The sequence below is a fragment of the Podarcis pityusensis genome, assembly GCF_964106645.2.
Source record: "Podarcis pityusensis genome assembly, chromosome: 7".
In the NCBI taxonomy this organism is placed as follows: Eukaryota; Metazoa; Chordata; class Lepidosauria; order Squamata; family Lacertidae; genus Podarcis; species Podarcis pityusensis.
In genome coordinates, this window is record NC_138031.1 from 46208683 (window position 1) to 46227369 (window position 18687).

An 18687-nucleotide genomic window follows, 5' to 3' on the forward strand; every position below is an offset into this window, starting at 1 on the left:
CTGGTTTTGTAGAGCATGTTACTAGATCTGCTAGTGTGTCTGTATACACATGCATATGAACCCATGTCTTACATGCATGTACACGGACAGTGCTCACACTACTATACCTGGGACCTTTACTATTATGTGCTGCAGATAGGACTGAATTGGCTGTGACAGCCTTGCTCACTCTGGAAAATTAGGCAGACATCAATAAGAACCAAATATGAGAGTGCTTCTTCGAAACAGCTGGCAGTAACCATACCAGAGTTGCAATTGCGGTATTTATGGAAGATTAAAATGGTTTAAGGGTAGAGTGGCTTTTGCAGCTTGAAATGCCATTACAGAAATATTAAGAGAGGGTTAATAATGATACATTACATGGGCTACCCAACCCATGTGGCCTGAGATACTATTGCAAAGGTAAGAGAGAAATGGCTCAAGGTGAACAGTTGTCTAATATGGAAGTGGGTGGATGAACCCAGTTTTGCTAGGAAGCAGGAAAGATTCAGACAGGGGGAAGGCCACATACAATGGACTAGCTTTTTCCAGTCTATTTCTGTCATATGCAAATTTGCATTGTATTTTGCTGGTGCCACACAATCAGGAGCCATGCAAAAATATTAAGATGCCTGACAGAAAGAAGACATGTTTGGGTTTCCACCTGAACACACAAGAGTTTAAAAGCAGGAAGAGAGGCACTAGTGTGTGCACACTCCCTACCTCAATGTTCCTGTGGTCACTCAGTCCCAACCCTATGCCTAGTATGAGAGATTTGCAGGGAGCTTTTGCATATAGAAACGTCACCATCTGAACCTTGGTTACTTACTAGGCAAGTTGGACCAATGGCCTGACTCCACAGAAAGAATGTCCACATGTTAATACATTGTTGACAGGTCATCTGACAAATGGTAAATTGCCAAGAACAGACTAGGTGACTACAAGTCACTAACAATCTCAGATTAACAGGTCAATGGACTCCATCTCAAAAGCATTTCAGAGATGTTAAGGACAATGCTATACATGTTTGAAATATTGTTTTCCACAGAGTCAGCAAAAGAGAGTGGCAAGGAGAAAATATTCCGTAATTGCATCAGCCCCTTTTTTATTACAGGTCATTTCATTACTCCCTGTTATTACACATATTTGCCCTTTGATACAGATCAAAAAGTGCATCTGTTAAGGAAATTAATGAGTCAATCAACTGCTTTACTGAGACTCCAGCCCCAGAATTCAGCTTCTACGCATGGTGACACTGAAGAACTAGAAACACAAATACCTATATTTTGTGTAGAGAGCAATGTTCCCCCCCCCCAAAAAAAAAGATTTTCCCCTTCCTTGACATATTCCAAAGGCTAACATAGATGATTAGTGAGGCTGGGTGCATTCTGACAATCCATACAGACTTTCTCCCTGTTTAGATTGTGTAGGTAGTTCAACACATTGTCTGCATAACCTACCATCAAGCTGGGTGTTGATTTTTCTCATCATGGGCATTCAGGCAATTTGTGCTCATGGTAACCCTATGCACATGACAACCAGTTCACCATGCACACATTTTAGTTGTGGAAATCCCCTCCTCCCGCAACCATACATAGGCATTAAGGCTGAAAAGCAAGCAAGACATTTCAGATAGCCATATTTACAGTCATGTCAAGAAGGGTCATTTATGTACAGCATCAGAATCCCTATTATTGCTCACCCTTTTGGCTAGGATCTATGCACCACAGATCACCACATCAGGTAGGCAACTTACCTCCTTGCATCCAGTATGTGGGGTTGTAGACATGGCACTTGTGTCTAAAGTACTGAATAGATGGCTGGCGTGCTATCTAACATTTTGATTGATCCCTTGTGTGACCAGTGGGAGTACTAGAGGTCATGGCATTTTATTTGTGCTTGACTTTGAAATCCAAAATGGAAGTTTGAGTAGTCACCACCTACTGGTTGAGTCTTTTAAAAAACCTGGGTACAGCTAATCCACAATTTCAAAATCATGAGCTTTAAGATCAGGTTAAGTGTGAAGTTACTTCTATTACCACTTTGGCTTTTCAGTCTGTCTTCATGATCAAAAGTGCCATGTTGTACATTATGTGTAAAATTATGATAATTGGAAACGTGCTATAAAAAGTGAGGGGGGGGGGAGATAAAAATGCTGTGAATCTAAAGATTAAAACAAGCTTTTTAAAAGCCCCTGAAGACTTTTGTCCTGCCAACAGGCTGGATATTACATTCACTGAGCATGTCAATGAGAAAAAAGGTGTGTGAGTTTAATTATTTTCAGCGGGGTTTAGTATTGCAGTCTAGAATAAGCAGGTTTCCTTGCATCCTTTCGGACAGCAGTGGGGAACCATCAGCCACTGCAGTTGCTGCTGGACTGCAATTCCCATTATCCCTGGCCATTGGTCACACTGGTTTGCAGCTGATGGGAGATGGGAGTCCAAAACCATCAGCTCCAAAAACATCCATGCAAGGGAAGTTGACAAAACAGGTATCCTGGGTCAAAAAGTGAAACCTGCCCTTCAAAACCAAAGTATGACCTGGGATATCTCAGCTGGTAGATGTCATTGACTGGCTCCCTGAGTGTAGGGCATGAGACTCTTAATCTTAGGGTTGTGGGTTTGAGGCGCACATTGGGCAAAAGATTCCTGCAAAACAGAGGGTTGGACTAGATGACTAGTTGTGGTCCTTTCCAGGTCTACAATTCTATGATTCTGCGAGAACCTGTGGCCCTCCAGATCTCTTTTTGGCCCTCCAATTCTCATCATTCCCAGCAAATGCATTGGTCACTGATGACTGGAGCAATGTGTGGAGTGCCGCAGGTTTAGAGCCTCTGGTATAGCTTATACTGGTTCAAAAAACATCCTAACATTGGCATTGTTGGCTAGGGATAAATGAGATGAGATAGGATTATTTGTGTGCATGAATGGTGGAAGTAAGAATATTCTTTTGATTCCTTTCCAAACTTGTATGTAGCTGCTCCTTGACAGCACTTCTCTATTGTATGATACACTTAAGAGAAATCACATTGTACAAAGAGAGAAAAACACATAACCTTTTTATTATTAAACCTCTGGTGAAAACGTTTCACATGACATCCCTTTTTAAAAAAATGTAAACCAACCTAGCTATGGGTCAGGTACATTATACAGATTGCATCCAGTACTTTAAAGATGCCTAAATATCTTGTTGGAGTATTTACATACTTTATCCATTAGGTAGTAAAGTTTCACTGCAACTGATAATTCTTCTAGCACATACTTTATTCCGTGGCAAGATAGTGGGGATGACTGTGTATATAAAAGCTCATGTCCAGATAGACAGGTAGGGTCAATTTCTTTTCCTGAGAAAACGTTTGTTCTTGAAACTTGTACTTTATAACTCAGAAACACAGGATAATGTTTTCTGTTACAGTAAAAAAAAAAAAAAAAACTTGCAACAAAAGGATGCCTAGTTAACTTTTTTCTTTTAAATTATTTACGTACCATTAAGTTAAAATGTTTACATTCATTCCATTCATTCATATAAAAACTGTTGTTAAATCTTATGCTGATGATTTAACACTGATTGCTGCAAGACAAATTGCACTTTTTATATAAAAAACAAAATTATTGTATATATGGAAGGGGGAGGGGAAAAAATCTGAATGCTACCCTGTTTACAAAGTCTGACTGACTACATACAGTTCAGCCACAACATAGACGCTCTGTCCTCCTCCATCACAGTATATGTTAAAAACAACAATGCAAATGCTTTAAACAAAAGTTCTCAATAGCCAGTTCTAATGGGAGAAGGGGGGTTACCAAAATGCGTTTCTTTCCTTCATTAGGCTGCATTGGAAGTCTGCTTCAGAAAAGCTACTCAGAAATGGGGGCATGTCGTGAGTGGAAGGCACTAGCTGAAACACTGACCTGCAAGAGGAGATTGCCTCAAACTGTCAAGTTCAATATATGCTCACTTGTTGCTTAGCTCTTCTGTGTTGCTCTATAATGCAAGCTTTGCCTACTTCGTCTTACAATAATATCGACACAAATTAGATCTTGGATGTTGGTCAAGTGGGAATGGGGGGGGGAATGCACAATCCACAAATACACGAGGCGGTACTGGTGGTTGTGGTGAAGATGTAGCAACAGTGCAGATGGGCACTCCTTGTTGAGCTAAGTGAAGTGGTTTCCCTTGGTTGTCTTGCATAGCTGAGGACCTGGGCAATCAAACAGAGACCATGAGAAGGAAAAAAACACCCCCCCCCTTCTCACGCACACACGCTAGAATCAAGGCACAAAAATGACTGGCAAGGAATGTCCTTGTCATCATAGTCACCGCTTCTTGGGACAAAAAACAAACAAAAACAAAAAAACACAAGTGTTGCTGGCTGGCTGATGCCCAGTGCATGGATCCAGCACCACTGACTCATCGCCACTTCATGCTAGAGCCAAGGCACACCAGGAGGAATCCTGTCTCACAGAGGCCGTGACTTCTGCAGTGGAGGTCAAGCTGACGCCTGAATACAGCCCTTCCTGGCCGGAATATTTGAGTGTGCTAGTCTCAGGACTGCTGGCATTCTCTCCCCGGCCGGACATCACTGAAGAAACCGCCTGCAGCAGAAGGAAAGAAAGGAGGGAGCAAAAGCTGTAAAGTAGCACATATTTATCAAGGAAAAGCAAATCTGCCTGCCCAAGCTGGAGGACTGCTGACACAATCACAGGAATTACTACCCATCCACCCATTCAGCTGAGAAGTGATGAGAACATCATTCAGTTTGAAGAAGTCGCATGAAACATGCATGAAGTGAATCAGTTCAGTGTCTTTGGGTTAGATCTGGACACATAAGGCCCCAAAGCCCCCCCCCATGACACCAGTACAATAAAGCCCCCCCAATAACACCAGTACAATAAAATAGCAGTAAGCCACACAAAACCAAACCATAGCTTAGCAGGACTGTATAAGTATTCCTGGAGAGGAACTCACAACCGCTTTGCTCCCCCTGGTATTTTTCATTGACATGATGTGGTGAACTAAACCAAAGTATTGTCTGAAATGGGGCTCATAGTTAAGCTCCCTCCTTACTAAAGGTGAGCTATAACCAAGGTTTCTTCGGCTAAGCAATAGTTTAGTTTAGCATGATATGCGAACCAGGCAAAAAACATAACTCAGAATGGTCAGTAAAGCTGGCATGAAGGATATATGTATGAAGCTTTTCACCAACTAGTGAAACAACAGCAGCATATGTGCCTAGAATATTTCTAAAGGAAGGTCATTTCACAGTTGGGGGGGGCTACCACAGAGAAGGCCCTTCTTCAAGCCACCATTAGATGTATCTCCACTAGGAACAGTGTGACTAGATGGGGCCAATGAGGACAATCTCAGTTAATGGGATGTTCTGTAAAGGAGGAGCCACTCTTTTAGATAGCCTGGTCCTAAGCCATATGGGGTCTTATCAGTAGACAACAAATCCTTAAACTTGGCTTGGTAGTAAATAGGCAGGCAGTGCAATTCCTTCAGCACTGGTGTACCTTATGTACACAGTCAAGCACAGTACTCTTCAGGAGAAGGTGCCCTGTAGATACCATTTCATCAGGAAGTCTGTTCCCTATGATGTAGGAATCAGACTTCTAATGTGGTGGCACCTAATTTTCAGAATTCCCCTCCTTCTCCCATCCCATTATAGATCAGACAGACACAATCTTTCCTGTCTTTACGGCACCTATTGAATATGTTTACTCTCAAAAAGCCTAAGTGGTGAATTTTATACCAGTTGTTATTTGTAAGGGCCTTAAATTGTATTTATATCTGTTCTATTGTTAATGTGAACGTTGTTAATTAACTAAACAGACTAACAAACAAAATGTTCAGTCAGATGCTCCAATGAACATTCTAACCACCACCACCACCACAACAACTTGTACCCTGCCCATTGGACTAGGTTGCCCCAGCCACTCTAGGGGGCACTTTGCACTAGCTGCAGCTTCTGCGCTGATCCCAAAGGGTAGTCGCTAAAAAAGAATCCCTGAAAAGCTGCAGTCATCCCAATCTTTTTGATTTTCTTTTCACAATAACGTATTATAGCAAGGTGTTCCAAATTGCTAAGATCTGTTTTATAACCATACTGCATGAGCCTTGAGCCTCCTTCCTTCCTTCCTTCCTTCCTTCCTTCCTTCCTTCCTTCCTTCCTTCCTTCCTTCTGCTTTTTTTAAAAGCACAATTCAACATCAAACCCTATTTTAGACCCAAGGAAATTATGTGAGTGGTTTTATCACTGGCACAGTGCACAGCTCAGAGTGTGGTTGTGCGTGACAGAAAATGGGTCTGGGCTACATGACAACTGGCGGTGGATATTCAAAACATAATATCAGTGTGAATTCCAGAAGCTGGCCTTGGGACAAGAGATAAGAAACGGGAGTGGGAAAGGACAGGCAGGCTGCTGTAATGAATTATGCACCTAGTGTGGCCTCCCACAGCCTGGCGCTCTGTAGACTACATCTCCCATGGCTGCTGTGAGTTGTAGTTCAAAACACCTAGAGGGCACCAGGTTAGGGAGACGTGATTGAGCAGGGAGTGACAATGACGTTGGTTCAAAACAAAGTTTAAGTACAACAAGAAGGGAGTTTGGAAAGGCTCTGTTGTGTTAACCTTTTGGTATTTGCTTCCGTGTTGTACCCATAGCTGCTATTTCTTCTCAAAGACACGTCATAGAAGCGTTTCAGTTAAACGTGTTGCAAACTTTGTATGAGAAATCGGGTAAGCAAAAACGGAACTCCACAGCACCATCTGGTGTCACAGTGTTAGAATGCATAAACAACACATGTAAAGCGTTTTTTCTTTGCCAATGTAGCAGAGTCCCTTGTTAACACTGGTTTGTTTTTTTGAAAAAATATGGGGAACAAGCAGAGGCACAGTCCCATATTATTCTATATACATGGGTTTATTTGTATTCATATTTTAAATTCATTACTAGGTTCAGATGTGTTCTATTTTTTGTTGTATAAATATAAATGGGAGAAGAGAGCTGGAGGCAGGTGAGATATGCCATCTAATATAAAAGTTATAGTGACTTTATTTAAGATTCATTTCCCTTTTCCAATATGCACTGTTTTTTACTCTTCTTTATACACCTTCTCTTTCTCTCTCTCTCTCTCTCTCTCTCTCTCTCTCTCTCTCTCTCTCCCCCAACCTTTTTTTTGGGGGGGGTGACCTTTCAAGTTTTTACAGATGTGATGTGTCAGTTTACACAAATTATATGCTTAATAAGTTTGCTTGGTATGTATTTCTTTTATAGATATCCATATTATAAGGATATTGTGGTTCCTAGCATTGTACTTTCAATGCATGGAATGTGCTCTAATAATGTAGCCACCAATATATTGCCTTTTCATTTATGAGTAATATGGATTTTAGTAGTTGTATTTTATGCCTGGGCATTAGGAGATTTTGAGATGGAGAATAGTAATGTGTCCTATACTTATAGATGACATATATATTATACTTACTTTAATAGATTTATTATGACTTTAAAATTTGTTTCATGGTGTGTTAAGAGCTTAGGTTCTTCTAGCAAAGGAAACAGGTACTCTATAAACTAAAAAAATACTTAAAAGCTGATGTGGCATTATTACAGGAGACACATCTTTTGGTGGAAGATAAATATAGGCCCTAATGGTCAGGGGTCCCTTTACCTTTAAATATAGAATGTGTGGAAAAATTGGTAGGGAAAGTACCGTATTTTTCCGTCTCTAAGATGCCCCCATGTATAAGATGCCCCCTACTTTTGGGGACTCTGATTTAAGAAAATGGGGGAATATCTATTCATGTATAAGACGCCCCCAAAGTTTGGACCTTATTTTTCAGGAAAAAAGCATAGTCTTATACACAGGAAAAATATGGTACATGCTAGTATTCATTCTAAGCATTCTAAGGGTGTGGCTATATTGGACCTCATAGACAATATCTGCTGGGGTTTGAGAAGGTGGTTGCAGCATGCAAACCCAAGAATTTTACTGAACTGGAAGCAGTTGCTCATGAGAAATGGGCCAAGATTCCTCAGGAATGTTGCTGTCTGGTTATGTATCTCGTTTGCAGCAGGTCATAGCAGCAAAAGGCTGTTCTACTAAGTTCTAAATATGCTTGCCATGAAGGGGTTGAATAATAGTGAGACTGGAGAAGCCAGTATAAGTTGCAATTTCAGCTGAATTTGGGGAAACCACTTGAAGCATCTGTTGTGTCGAGCTATTTTAATTGCTTTTGTTTGATTTGCTCATTGCAAACAGCTGAAAGTCTGTAAATTTTGATAATAAACCTGATTTTCAATGGGGGTTGAATTATTTCAATTGCAGCTGTATAATCATTTGGTAACAAGCATATGGAAGACAGATGCACAAGCAATAGGTATAGGACAGGCTTCCTCAACCTTGGCCCTCCAGATGTTTTTGGCCTACAACTCCCATGATCCCTAGCTAGCAGGACCAGTGGTCAGGGATGATGGGAATTGTAGTCTCAAAACATCTAGAGGGCCAGGGCTGAGGAAGCCTAGTATAGAATGTGTTTAAAATGTCACTTTGGGGGACAGCGAAAGTGGCTTAGACAGGAGTGTTTATGGTCCAACATCCACATATGAGCACATATGGAAATGACTGGAGCCCAGTGAACATGGGGCAAAACTACAAATGACAAAGAGTGTATTGTCAGGTGTTGTCAGTGAGGAAGCAAAAGGCCAACTAATCTGCCTCTTGGATACATAGGGAAGGAAGTGGGTTGCAGCCCTGAAATTTCTACCTTCCAAGCGAATTAAAATGAATTTGGGCTAAAAACTATTGCTGACAACATGAATTATACCAAATCTCTACATTGCTTGGAATCATTTGGCACCGTTGTCTAGAAAAGACGAATGAATCATTTCTGCACAAGCAAAGGAATGTGTTTTCTCTAATTGATTAATTCCCTTTTTGTGAACTGAAATGTCTTCTTAAAAGTCTTCATATTCTTTTGTGCCAATTTGGAATTTTCCATGCTACCAGAGATAAGAAGTATGGAAAGTTGCAGAAATGAAATATTACTTCAATCATTTAACTAGCAAGTGTATTCGGAGGATTGTGAGTGAAGTACTAGTATTGTGGCTTCGTGATGGGTTATCATCTGCAGCATTTTTAAAGTGACACCCTTCTTATCTATCCTTACATCCATCCTGTGAAGGATATTGGGATGAGAGACAGACACACTAGTTGAGTGTCTCCCATCCCCACCGCCTCAATGTGCATGGCTCAGGTGTGAGGAGTGAAGTGCGGCCTTGGTTCCTGCCAACATCAGTGCACCAACCCAGCTCTCACCTTCTGACCTCCACAAATTCAGTAAAGATTTGAAGGGAGAGCCAGTGGTACTCACATAGACTTTTCCCTACAATGAGCAGCCCTGATGGCCCAAGGCTCCTTCAGGAAGTCCCCCATTCAGAACTTAGTTGAACATATGGAAGTCAAAGCAACAGATCTGGCCAGGTGCACAGACATCAGAGGTGGAGTTAGGCGGGAGGACCGACATCAGGAGCAAGTCCAGGATGTGTAACTAACTCCATCCTCCATGTGTGGCCAACATCTACAATCACAAAACAGCCTTTCCATTAGGCAATATGAACCAGTCACTATAGCAAGCCTTTTACGGGTGTGAACTGTGAGCCTTGGGAAATAAATAATTCAAGCACGGGCACATTTCTATGGAACGGGTCCCTTCCGTTTCTACAGTCCAATCAGGGGCACGATAGGTAGGACTGCATCATCTCATTTTCACGTGGTTTGTATTAGCAAATACTGGGGGTTAGGTCAATATGCTACTGGTTAATGATTGCTGTGGGAAATCCTAGTGCTACATACAGTAGGGTTTCTTGAAGCAGATGTGTAAAAGTGCAAAAGCAATAGTCATATGTACATGCGTCTTTAAACAATGTGTACATGTATCTGGGAAATCTAGACAAATCAGATTTTCCAACAGGAGCGTCTGGATGTTTAAAGTTGTGCCCACACATCTCTTACCATCCCACTTCTGTGTGTTTCCTGCAGAAATCAAAGCAGGTAGCAATGGCTTTAGTCCCGGAAACAAACAAACAACCTTATAGCTGTGTTTCTTACTGCTCTGACAAACATTTCTCATTCTGTTTGTCCTGGTCACTATTCTTATCTTCATCTACCACTACACACACATCTGTCTATCATCTATCTATCATCTATCTATCTATCTATCATCTATCTATCTATCTATCTATCTATCTATCTATCTATCTATCTATCATCTATCTATCTATCTATCTATCTATCTATCTCTATCTATCTATCTATCTATCTATCTATCTATCTATCTATCCCCCATTGTGCAATTAAAGCCATTCACCAGCATTGACGATAATTCCTTCTTTCCATTATTTTCCATGATCTTGACAGCTCCTCCACCACCACCAATCCACAGCAAGTGTTTCACAACTCCACAAATGTGTTTCAGTGCGGCTGTATTTTTTTTGTAATTCAGCAAAGTTAAGTCTCTCTAGGGGGCCTGAATTGCTGGTGGATGTATTTGTTATGTTGTTGGTGTATTGTAAACCACAGGCTTGCCCTAAATGTTCAAAAATAGCATGCTTTGCACTTTGACTGCATGCACAGCATACATTTTAAACACATTTAAAGCCCATGGCTTCCCTAAAACAATCCCAAGAGCTATAGTTTAACCCCCCCCAATAGAACTGCAATCGCCAATAGCTAACAAACTACAGTTCTTGGGATTCCTTGGGGAAAGTCAATTGTATGGTGTACATGCAGCCCTAGAATTAAAGAGCTTGAAGGGACTTAAAAGGTCATCAAATCCAAACCCCTATTGATGCTGGGAACGCCCAAACAAGGCAATCTGCTTGATGCACTACTAAGGTCATATCTATGTTTGGTTGGTATTTGGTGTGATAAATATGAAGGACATAATCTAGTCCTCAGGAACATGTGATGACCACATACTCGAATGTTGTGAATATCCATGTCTCCCTAGTACATGTTTGGAGATATGCACCTCTCCTCTATACATCATATGTTTTCTCCAGCAAATTCCAGTTGGACACTAGTATTCCTGTGCTGAATAAAGGACCAAAAGCCTCTAAGTAAGTCAGGGGTGGGGGTGAGGTGGGCTTACCTCCTAGTCAATGTGCTTAGGAATAAACTCATTGGAAGTCAGTGCAACATAATTCCAAGTTAGCACACATTGGCTTGTCCTGTTACGGATTTGCGGGGAGGAAAAACATCTCTTATGCTGCCCTGCTTTTTTAGAAGCGTAACTAGAAGGCCAACCAGTTCAAGGCCAAGCTAGCAGTAGTGTAGTAAATGTCCATCCATCCATAATAACAGTTGCAGGAGGATATGTTTTCTCTTTCACAATGTAACTGCATATTTGAGCAGTGAAGCAAATAAAAGGAATTGGGTCAGAGAACAAGAGACACTGAAACCAAGGATCATAAGACAAATAGCTATGGAGCTTATTTAACTAAAAGGAAGCCATAATGAAGCGATTTCCAAGTAAAGGACATGGCTGGAATACCTATACAGCTGAATGTGCAATGGATATACATATAATGCACACTGCCCAACATCTCCTCTCTGAGTCGCGCTTCTGTTATGGGGATAGAGCCCAAATTCCAGTACACAAACAGCAATACTTCGTACTTAGGAAATGTGCCCTTTTCCCCTAGATCAAGGGTGATGAACCCCTGGGGCAGATATGGCCCACAGCTGGATTTCATCTGGCTCCTTAGGTTCTCCTCCTGCCCATCAGCAGGAAAAAGCTGAGAGGGAAAAGAGTTTTGATGTTCTGCAGGATGGTCAATTGCAACTGTGTTTTCTGAAGGAAAACCAAAGCCAATGGGGAAATGTCCCAGCAGAGAGGTAGACTTGAGTTATTTGCAAATTTGCTCAAAATGTCCATGCATTTTGCAGTTGGGGGGTGCAATTGCATTTTGAAGTTTGAGGCTCTGAATAGCTGTAAAGCAAGGCTTGCAGTTCAGCTGTGCATTCAACTGAGTCTTGACATTATTTGCATTCTTCTGCTGGGATTGCAGAGTTCTTTTTGCATTTTGCACAGCCAGTACAGATAAAGGAGGTTGGAGAGCTTTATAAACAAACTTTGTTGGGTTTTCTTTTTTAAAAAAGAAAAAAGTCTATGGAGAAAATGGAAGGGTAAAGCGAGTGGTACTGCTAAAAAAATATTTCTCATTTTCCATAGGAAACGGCTGTTTGTGCCTCAACCCCCTTTTGGGTCTGGCCCAGTGTAGGTGCTACACAGCCTCCTATTGGAAATTGATTAAATCATCAGCTAGCTAAACTGTTGCTCAGAGAGCCTATATTTTCGCCGTTCACTATGGCTTATCATGACTTGCAATCTGGAGCAATGTTTCAAAAAGCCATACATATTGAGATGTCAGCAATATGCAACTGTATCAAAATGTAAAATCAAGTTGGTGCATGTCTACTCAAAAGTAAGCCCCACTGATTTGAGCAGGACTTACTTCCAAGTAGCATGCATAGAATAACAGCCTAATTGGCTACTCAGTGAAAAAGGAAGGTGTTCAAGCGATGACCAATTCTAATTTAAATGCTTGACAGCCCTGACATACACTTGTACAAAGTAAGTTGAGCATTAATGGCTCTCCATCATTATCTCACAAAGGTGGATTATATTCACTTAATTAACCTTATCAACAAGGTATTTACAGTACTCAATGTACATTGGAAGTAAAAGTACCTATCTTCCACCCATTTAACTCCCTACCAAATACATCACCATAAAAAAAGGTAGCATTTCCTAGACTGGACCCGTGAGTGGGGAGATGGTCTACTGTGCTTTCTGCTAATATCTGTGTATCTGACCCAACTCCCTGCTATGACTGCTGATCATAAAAGATTTTAGAATATACAGCTTTTAAAAAGCGGAAACTTGTTTTAGCCCATGGATCACCCCAGCCTGGATCAGGGCCAAAGCCTATTGTACAACACGGTACAATATAAGATAGGATACGACACAGTATAAATAAGAGATAAATCTTGTAACTTAATAAAGACGTTTGTGAAGTACTTTAGTTTTACATTGTGTTTGCGTTTATAGGTAATTTCCTCAGATATTCCCCGTCCAGTATCAGCTCCCTAACTGAAAAGTTTATTTAGATTACTGTTCTACTAGATAAGATAAAAATGGAGATAACATGCGCCACAGAAATCTACTCGCTTGCAAGCATGGATACTATTTTGTCACTTACCCCTGAGGCTGTGGTTTGTGTGCTAGGGGAAGCATTTTTTCGGCAGTCATCTGAGTTCGTAGAAGACGTGGAAGTTGGAGTCATAGGAACGGCATTATTGCTATTATTACCTGCAACGGGAGCACCCAGGTTAGAACTCTGCGTTCTCCAGATGGCCAAATCTCTGCCCCTCCACAAACCCTTTCATTATATTTACCCGAGCAGGACTTTGTCTTAGCCAAGTTCTTTGGTTTTCGTTTCCTGGTTTGAATTCCCTCTTTCTTCATAGCAAGGGGTCGGGGCACCTAAAATGCAATACCCCCAAAATTTAAAAAAAATCTGAAATTTGTTTTCTCTTTGGATACATTAGAGACATCGTACTATAAGCAAAATTACAGTGAAAATAATAGCATTAGGACATGATGTTTAATTCATTATGTAACCACTATTCATGTAAAATTTCACTATTTTTCTTTCTCCAGTTCTATACCCCGTAGGTACACAGAGGAGTGGTCATAGGATATGGTTTTTGTTTTTTTTATATCTGGCTGGCAAACAGTGACACTTGATTCTGTAATGGACATTGTACTCTATGCAGATATAGAGCTGTGTCGTGCATATATGTGTGGGATCCTTTAGGCCTATAAACCTTATCCATATTCAGCATCCTTAAGAAGATAGTCTCCTTTCAGGTGGCAGTGTTGGGAACAGTATTAGACTCAGTCCAACCCTTTCTCATCCATCTACTAAATAGTTGGGTCTTTCCCATCAAACTTGCATTTCCCTTATCAAAAGCCTTTCCCTGCAAACTTGCGTTCGTTTCTCTCGATTGTCTGCACTATTGAAGAACTTCTATGTGGCTAGAATGTTTTAATTGTAGGGTAAACCAGTGGTTCCCAATTTGCTAAGTATTGCAGAGCCCCTGTTTTTCAAAAGCCAAGTAATGGAACCCCTACTTTTGAAAACTTTGATATCTCTATCATAGTTTTTGTTATGTGAATGGTGCCACAGACACCCTGAGTGGGTTATGCGGACCCCCTAGGGCAGACGGACCACTCATTGGGGACCACTGGAGCAAGCTATTCCTTCAAAGTGAAGACTGTTCCCTTTCTCCGAAATAGAATTTGCACTTTTACAAGTGCCACATAATGTCTGTTCCACATTTGCAAAGAAGTTGATATTTTAAGGCGGCAGAACCTGTGCTTTGGAATTCCTGACTCTTGACAATAGGCAGGAATCCTCGCTATCTTGTTTTAGATGCCTAATGAAAACTTTGTTTTGTTTTGGCAAACCTATCCCAACACATAAGTTCATTGGCTATATTTGTTTTAAATGTGTAACTGATGTTAACTTTGTTTTAGTGATCGTTTTATGTATATTTGTGTTTTCTAATTGTTCTGTGGATTTTTGGTTGTGCTTCATCTACGATTATATCTGTACACTACTAAAACCACTCTTCGATTAAGCGGTTCATAAATCTCCCAACTACTAAACCAATAAATAATACCCAAGACCTGTCAGTAGCAGCAATCAGTGACTTCTGTTTTCTGTTTAAATTACTCTTTACTGGAACATTAAATGATGGGCTGCGACATGACATGGTACCATGGATTTCTCTATTGACATCCCCTATCATTTAGTAGTTAAGTGCAATTGCATACATGCAAAATAAAAATAAAAATGGGAGGGATAAGAGACGCTCTCCCCATCCCAATCCCCTTTCACCCTCCTAGCAGAGTTGGACTTGGGTCTCCTGTGAAACTAAATGCATGTTCCATCTCAGGAATGGTGTGCTGGCTGGCCATTAAGCATGCATCAAGCAAGGACTGAAATAGCTCCTGATAATATGAAGTAGCTGCTCACCCCATGAAGTTTCATGTACAGGCCACAGGCATTGCATACGGGCTCTCCTTCTGCATTCCTGCGCCAGAGGGTGGTGGTCGTAGTGTGACAGTTGGCGCAAGACAAACCCATTCTTCTCGAAGAAGGCTAAGAGGCAAGCACAAGGAAATGCCAAATCAACACAAAGACGTGTGGACAGAGCTCTTCTGCACATAAGCAGTAGCAGGATTGTATATAGACCACAAAACTGGCTTCCAAAGAAATAAAGAGAGAGAGAAAAACAGACAGACAGACAGACAGACAGACAGACAGACAAACAAACCATTAAGCTGCATTAAACAGTTGGTCCCTTACCTTTCCTGCCCCGATCTGGCCACAGTGATCCATTCGACGGTCACCTCCTGGCTTGACTATTGCACTTGACTCTTGCCCCTGAAACTGGCCCGGACACTCCAATGGGTGCAGAATGCTGCAGCGAGGCTCCTCACAGGGTCCCTGCCATGGGAGCATATTCAGCCAGTGCTTTAACAGTTGTACTGGCTCCCGGTGGAGTATCGGGTCAGGTTTAAGGTGCTGGTTTTGACCCTTTAAAGCCCTTTGTGGCTTAGGGCCCTCGTATTTACGGGACTGCCTCTCCTGGTATGCCCCACAGAGGACGTTAAGGTCCATGAATAATCATAGTTTAGAGGTCCCAGGCCCTAAGGAAGTCAGATTATCCTCCACCAAGGCCAGGGCCTTCTCAGTGATGGCTCCGACCTGGTGGAATGCTCTGTCCCATGAGACCAGGGCCCTGCAGGATTTAACCTCCTTCCACAGGGCCTGTAAGACAGAGCTATTCTACCTGGCTTTCAATTTGAACTTACCCTGATCTTTTATTCCCCTTCCTTCCCTCCCCCCTCCCCTTTTTATGAAGATTACCCGCTCTGGGATCCCACAGCTAATTCTCCCCTGGTCTCCTCGCTGGCCCAAATAGGACTAATTTAGCCAGCTAGCCCTGGTTTTCATCTAATGTTTATTGGATGGATTTCCCCCCTAAATGGATTTTTGAATTCTGAATTTATTGTTATTCATGTTTTATACTGTATTTTATGCTGTTTTTTGTTGCATCAATTAAGTGTTTTAAATTTAAATTTGTTGTTTCTGAACCCAGAAGGGTGGGGTATAAATAAAAATTTATTTATTTATTTATTTATTTGGTAGAAAAGGAAAGAGTCTCAAAGGTTTAATGGACCAACACATTTCAAAAATATATTCTCCATGGTCACTCAAATACACAATGCCATGTTTTCTACCATGCAAATTCATTTGGTTACACAGTATGGTTGAAGAAAAAGTTGTGCCCCTGAGTAAGATTTTTTTAACATGTTAGGCCACAGGTTTTCAACCTTTTCAATCCACAGCTCCCTTGACCAACTACATTCTTTCTGCGGCACCCCTGTGGGGATCAGGAGCCCAGTTATGTCACCCCTTGCCTTCAGAGCTGGCAGCCTCTCACCCTTTTTCAAACACCCTCCTTTGTGGAGTGTTCCCTCAGCCTCCTCTCCCCTCTCCTTGGGAGTCCTCTGGGCAGCTACCGCTGCCGTCCCTGGTCTCTGAGCTGCCCCAAAGAGAGGTGCCTCCTCACACTGCCCCACAGGGGCCTAGGAAGCACCCCCTGGCCAGCCCCAGAGGCACCATTCGCCTGGGGAGCTTGTAGCAAGCGCTACTGCAACAAACAGCTGTGCAAAGCATGGGGAGGCAGAGACGCAAGAGGGCATCAGAGGAGGGAGGGAGGAAAGAAAGAGGGACAAAGACCAGTGTTGCCCACAGCACCACTGACCACCACTCAAGGCACCCCAAGGTGCTACGGCACCCTGGTTGAAAAGCACTGTATTAGGCAATTTTTCTGTACGCTTTTCAAACTCCCATCTCTCCCCTCAGCTCTCCACTAAATTGGCTAGCCACTTACTTTTATGTCTCTGTTCCCACTAAGAAGCAAAACTAAAACATCTTGCTCCCCCCTCCTCCTGAACCATTATAGTTCCAGTTTCTGCCACTTCTTCCAGCTCCCTCTCCCCCCACAAAAACAAGTGTTTTGGGAGCATCTGAAGATATTAATCATCTTCCAGTAATTCATGCAAATAGCTATGTGGAAGAATTAACATTCCAAAATACTTTGCAGAAGTGGGCTTTAATTGTTGTTTTTTGGAAGGGGGTGTCAGTAAACTCAAGTATAGCAGAACAGCCTATATTATAAACAAGTCATTTATGGCACTGTTCAGTGGAGTTTGGAGCCAAGATGAAGCAACTCTACATCAGAAATAATCGTACAACAAAGAGCTTTACAACCACAGACCATAGATCATAAGTAAAGCTGCTCCCATAAACATGTGAAATGAAGGTGAAGGGGTTATAAAATTTCCTGTAGCAAGTGATCTCTTTTCCATTAATCATGGGCAAGAATTTCAGCTACATCATAAATCTGCTGTTTTGCACAAGTACTCAAACATTACAAAAACACAGACTCACTGACTATAGATTTACAAACTAACACATTTGCAGGGGGTGGGGGAAGAATCCATTACAGAAATATGTATTTTTCTCATCCAAGATTGTAAATGATGACACCCTGGAAAAAATGAATTTGTTCAGGTTCCACCTACCCTTCTTTCTGCAAAATTTGCCATAGTTTGCTAGGATTTTTTTTTAACCATTGGCTCTACTGAGACAACTGACACATAAAAAATCAAATAACCATAGTCAAAATCTGTTTAGAATATTACTGTTTCTTTATCTTTTGTCACTTTTATAACTAAAATGCATTCTTAAGCAACTTTTAGCAGATAGAAGAAACAGTAGGGGGGACCACAGAATTTTATGATTATTACATAAAATGATTTTATTACTAATTGTGTTATTCAAAGGATAATATTAGATTCTCAGCACTCATTCTGGAAAATGTATATTTCTAGTTTTTATGGTTCCAGAATTCTCATTTGTTCCAATGGCTCAGGAGCAAATTGACCAATGTTTCTCAACAATGATCATCATTTAGAGGTGGCAGTTGTAGCGCACATCATTAAAGTTCATATAAATTAGATAATATTGTAAGCTATTAAAAGAAATGTACAAATTATTTCCATGAAATGGTCTACAGTATAGTCAAGTTTTCTTTAAAAATATATGACCATATATAAAAGATAAGATGTATGAAATAATTCAAGTTTCCTTTTCACTTATTTGGAATAAATAGAGGTATTTTTTATTCCTGTAATGTGGGCACAGGAAGACTTTCTTCCTCCTAATTAGATTATGCGCTACTTGATGAAATTAGGTAGATAACCAGTTACAAAACTCCTCCTGTTACTAACTTTGAAAATCCCTTTGTCCATGAGGGCACCATTGAATAGATGGTAATCAGGTGAGGAAAGTGTGACTTCTAAAAGCTTATTGTCTACCTTGGCTGGGTTTTGTTTGTTTGCCTTTGAAAAGATTGTGTCATCTTAACGCAGCCTAAATAAGATTAGCATTGATTAAATTTATGGTAATCAGGATTACAACATAAACGAATTGCAGTTCAAAATCTGTAATGGTTGGCTGAGATGACATAGCCTAAGTAAGAAGAGTATTGATTAAGCAAA

General features: G+C 41.1%; 1 protein-coding gene across 4 annotated transcripts in view; it reads right to left on the minus strand.

Moving 5' to 3' along the window:
- Nucleotides 1-3020: 3020 nt before the first annotated feature.
- Nucleotides 3021-18687, minus strand: part of GATA6 (GATA binding protein 6) — a 34465-nt gene continuing 18798 nt past the window's right edge. For 3 of the 4 annotated variants that reach the window (XM_081013112.1, XM_081013113.1, XM_081013114.1), the window contains 5 exons: nucleotides 15422-15562; nucleotides 15089-15214; nucleotides 13443-13530; nucleotides 13247-13356; nucleotides 3021-4574 (listed from right to left, as the gene is read on the minus strand). In XM_081013112.1, the coding sequence (XP_080869238.1) occupies nucleotides 4401-4574; nucleotides 13247-13356; nucleotides 13443-13530; nucleotides 15089-15214; nucleotides 15422-15562 (639 nt within the window). In that variant the 3' untranslated portion in view covers nucleotides 3021-4400. The remainder of the gene's footprint in view (nucleotides 4575-13246; nucleotides 13357-13442; nucleotides 13531-15088; nucleotides 15215-15421; nucleotides 15563-18687) is intronic. The other variant, XM_081013115.1, reaches the window with a different exon arrangement.